The 3,330-nt window shown below is 61.0% G+C and overlaps 1 protein-coding gene across 1 annotated transcript in view; it reads right to left on the bottom strand.

Moving 5' to 3' along the window:
• Positions 1-3,330, bottom strand: part of VAV2 (vav 2 guanine nucleotide exchange factor) — a gene marked incomplete at its 5' end in the record, with an annotated part of 44,690 nt that overhangs the window by 27,196 nt on the left and 14,164 nt on the right. The window contains 2 exons of the mRNA XM_010832765.1: positions 2,099-2,185; positions 2,743-2,771. Coding sequence (XP_010831067.1) covers positions 2,099-2,185; positions 2,743-2,771 — 116 coding nt within the window. The remainder of the gene's footprint in view (positions 1-2,098; positions 2,186-2,742; positions 2,772-3,330) is intronic.

Genomic DNA, 3,330 nt, shown 5'->3' with positions numbered 1-3,330 from the left:
GGGTCCTGCCTGTGGTTCCCTTGCCACAGGAAGAGCCTCGGAGTCACAGCCCTCTCTCTGGTTTGCAGGGATTTCAGTTTCGTTTTCCGCCTGGTTTGTACCTCTCTGCTTTGATTCACAAGAGACCGCTCTGGACAGGGTGCCCTGCGCCCGTCTACGCCGACAGATAAAGGAGGGGATGCTGCAAAGTGCTCTGGGGCCAGCTCGCCCAGAGTTACGATGGAGGCTCTCAGGATCTTCTTCCAGAGTTTTCTGTTTTCCAGAAGCTTCCAGAGCACGACTGAGCGTGCATCGTGGGGGCTTCCCTGGTGGCTCAGTGGTAAAGAATCCACCTGCTCACGCAGGAGACAAGGGTTCGATCCCTGGTCCGGGAAGATCCCACATGCTTCGGAGCAACTAAGCCTGCGTTCCACAACCACTGAGCCTGTGCTCTAGAGCCCAGGAATTGCAACTGCTGCGGTCCTCAAGCCCCGGGCCCGGGCCCCAAAGCCAGAGAGGCCGCCCCAGTGAGAAACCCTAACTAGAGAGCAGCCCCCGTTCACCGCAACCAGAGACAGCCTGTGCGGCAAACCGAGGGCCAGCACAGCCGAAAATAAAAATAAATACGATTCTAAAAGAAAATAAAAAAGTGCAGCATTGGTGTGACGCCGGGTGGGACCAACACCCTGATCAGACGCAGAGACTTCAGGTCTCATCTCCAAAGTGCAGGAAGACAGGCACTAGGTCCACCTGCTCGGACGGGGTCCAAGGAAAACCACACGCCTGCTCACCTGCTGTTTAATCTTTGCTATTTAATGAGCAAGAACTGCCCGTACGTGAAAACTTAAAAATAAAAGCCGCTGCATTACAAAAGTAGTGCCCGTCCATCCATCGAAAACATCTGACACTCAGAGGGGATGACGGACAGGCCAGGCCCACCGGGCACTGACACCACCGCCAACAGCCTGGCACAGTCGCCCTTGACCTCCTCTGCCCTCTGACAGGAGAGAAAAATCAGTCGAGTCATAACGCTGTCTGGTAACTTCTGTTTTCTTTGCGGATGACACGTGGTTTTCACACCCCATGTCTGCACAGGCAGTCCCGTCTGGGCTCTTCTGACCCTGGTGGGGTAGCCCAGGGATCTGCCCTAGACAGCGACTCCCCGAGACCCTGTAAGTTCAGGGACCAGGAGGTGAAAATGTGTGCAAACCAGTGGTTTGTGGCCAGGGTGATTCTGCACCCAGGGGCATCTGGTGACGTCTGGAGGTGTGTGTGGTGGTCATCACTTGGGCCCCCAAAGCACGGGGTTCTACCGGCATCGAGTGGCTAGAGACCAGGGGTGCAGCCCACCATCCTATGACGCACAGGACAGACGCCCCCACCACGAGTGGCTGGCTGCAGGTGTCAGCAGTGCCTAGATGGAGAAACCCCGGCTAAATGTCCCGCAGACTGTGCGAGGCCGGCGCTCGCAGACACGGTTGGGCGGGGGCAACACCGGTCTGCTTCCTGGGATGGCCCGTCTCCCCTCCCGGCAGGACAGCATGCTTCACCCAGCGCCCGAGGCTGAGCCTCTGACGGAGCCAGGGATCAGGTCCCGTGAGGCATCACCCTGCTAGAGGCCAAGGTGGAGAGGAGAATCCAGGGCAGCTCCTGGACAGGGTGACCAAACCCCCTCCACTGTCCCTCCCAGGGACCGCAAACGGGGGTGGCCAGGGGGCCCGGACCAAGAGGAGCCACAGCACCCCAGAAGCCGCATCCTCCCTTTGGACCCAAGAGAGTCCTGGTCCAGGCCAGGCAGGGAGGGCGGGGCGTCACGAGCGTCCTTCCCCTCAGGCCCCGCCCCTCAGCCAGCGGCCACCTTTGCCACAGGGCACCCAGGCCAGCCAGGGTGCACAGTCCGGCAGTTCAAGGTCAAACTCAGCTCCAGAAGCTGCTCTCCTCTCTCAGCGGGCAGCACGGGGCACGGCTGCACCTGCCTCCATGACCCAACGGGCAGTGTGCGGTCACCCTTGTGCTTATTCAGTGTCAAGATTGTGAAAGTAATGTTTAGAAATTATATCTGTATCTACAGAGAGAGAGACGGTCACAATTATCTCCACGCTTTGGGCAGTCAACTCACCAAGTTTTCTATAGAGCTCTGAAATTCGCTGATTTTCTTCAGGGTCTCTTTGTCCCGTTTAACTTCGTTTATGTACATGGCCAAGTCCTGGGGCACAACAGAGGTGGGGAGGGGGTTAGCAGGCCCATGCTGGGCACTGTCCGAGGGCCGGACATTCCCGGAGCACCGTCCCCTGTTCCCAGAGGAGACTGGGCCTCAAAGTGATGCAGCGTGAGAAGCGACACCCACTTGACAAATAAATAAGACCGGAAAGGTGCAGCCCATTGGCGGGCCGCGAAACCCCCCATAGACCAGAGTGGCTCCTTTCTAACGTCATTAGGCCCCCTTCTTGGTCCGAGAGGAAGAAAGCAGCCAAGGAGACTTGGGCCAGCCCGCTCCTTGTGGAGCAAGGGCAGCTCTGGGCCTGGCCATCCACGCGCTGCGGCCTCCCAGAGGTCCCCAGAGGGCACTGCCTACTGCGCTCCAGCAGGCCAAGGGGGCAGGCACCCAGAGCCTGGGGTGGGGTCCAGGAGGCGGGCAGTGGGTGGGTAGGGGGCGAGAGCCTACTTCAGGCTCCCCTCCAGTGGCCCCTGCCCCAGAAGCCCACCGGCAGGGCAGGTTCCGAGACCTGAAGGCAGGACAGTGAACCGTCCAGCCCCTGCGGCCTCCATGGCCCCCACGGCCTGGAGCAAGGCTCTCCAGGACGACAGGCCGCTATGAGGACCTTTTGACACAGACCGCCCACCACGGGGCACGGAAGCCAGCAAAGGGCCGGGCCTCCCGGGAACACGGCTTTGTAAAGATAGAGAATGCATACGGCACTGCCCGGTGACCTGGGCAAAGTTCAGCCCCAGACAACGCACAGATGAGAAAGGACGGAGCCCCCGCGGGAGCCTGCCTGGAAACGGGGTGCATCAGAGGCCAGGCACCGCGGGCGGCGGGAGCCACGGGCTGGCTCTGAGTGGGGAGGGACGGAGCCGGGCTCTCCTTGCAGTGTGGAGCTGCTCAGCGGCTTCTGTGGACGGAGCGGGCAGGGGAGAGGCAGTGTGGCTCGGGGTTGGGGGAACATTTCAGAAGCAGCTGCCACAGGGCTCGACAGAGGGAACCACGGGGCCAGGCAGCCCACAACCGAGTCCGCTGCCTGGGTTCTGCTGACGGTAGCCGTGGACAGTCAGAGAGGCAGGAGAGGAGGAACGGAGCCCCGGGGGAGTCGCTGCGGGCCCCCCCGCCCACACCCACGGCCCCCCCCCCCT

Source organism: Bison bison, unplaced genomic scaffold, assembly GCF_000754665.1.
Source record: "Bison bison bison isolate TAMUID 2011002044 unplaced genomic scaffold, Bison_UMD1.0 scf7180017862242, whole genome shotgun sequence".
Taxonomy (NCBI): Eukaryota; Metazoa; Chordata; class Mammalia; order Artiodactyla; family Bovidae; genus Bison; species Bison bison.
The sequence above is the reverse complement of the archived record's forward strand: the minus strand, read 5'-3'. Positions and strand labels throughout refer to the sequence as shown.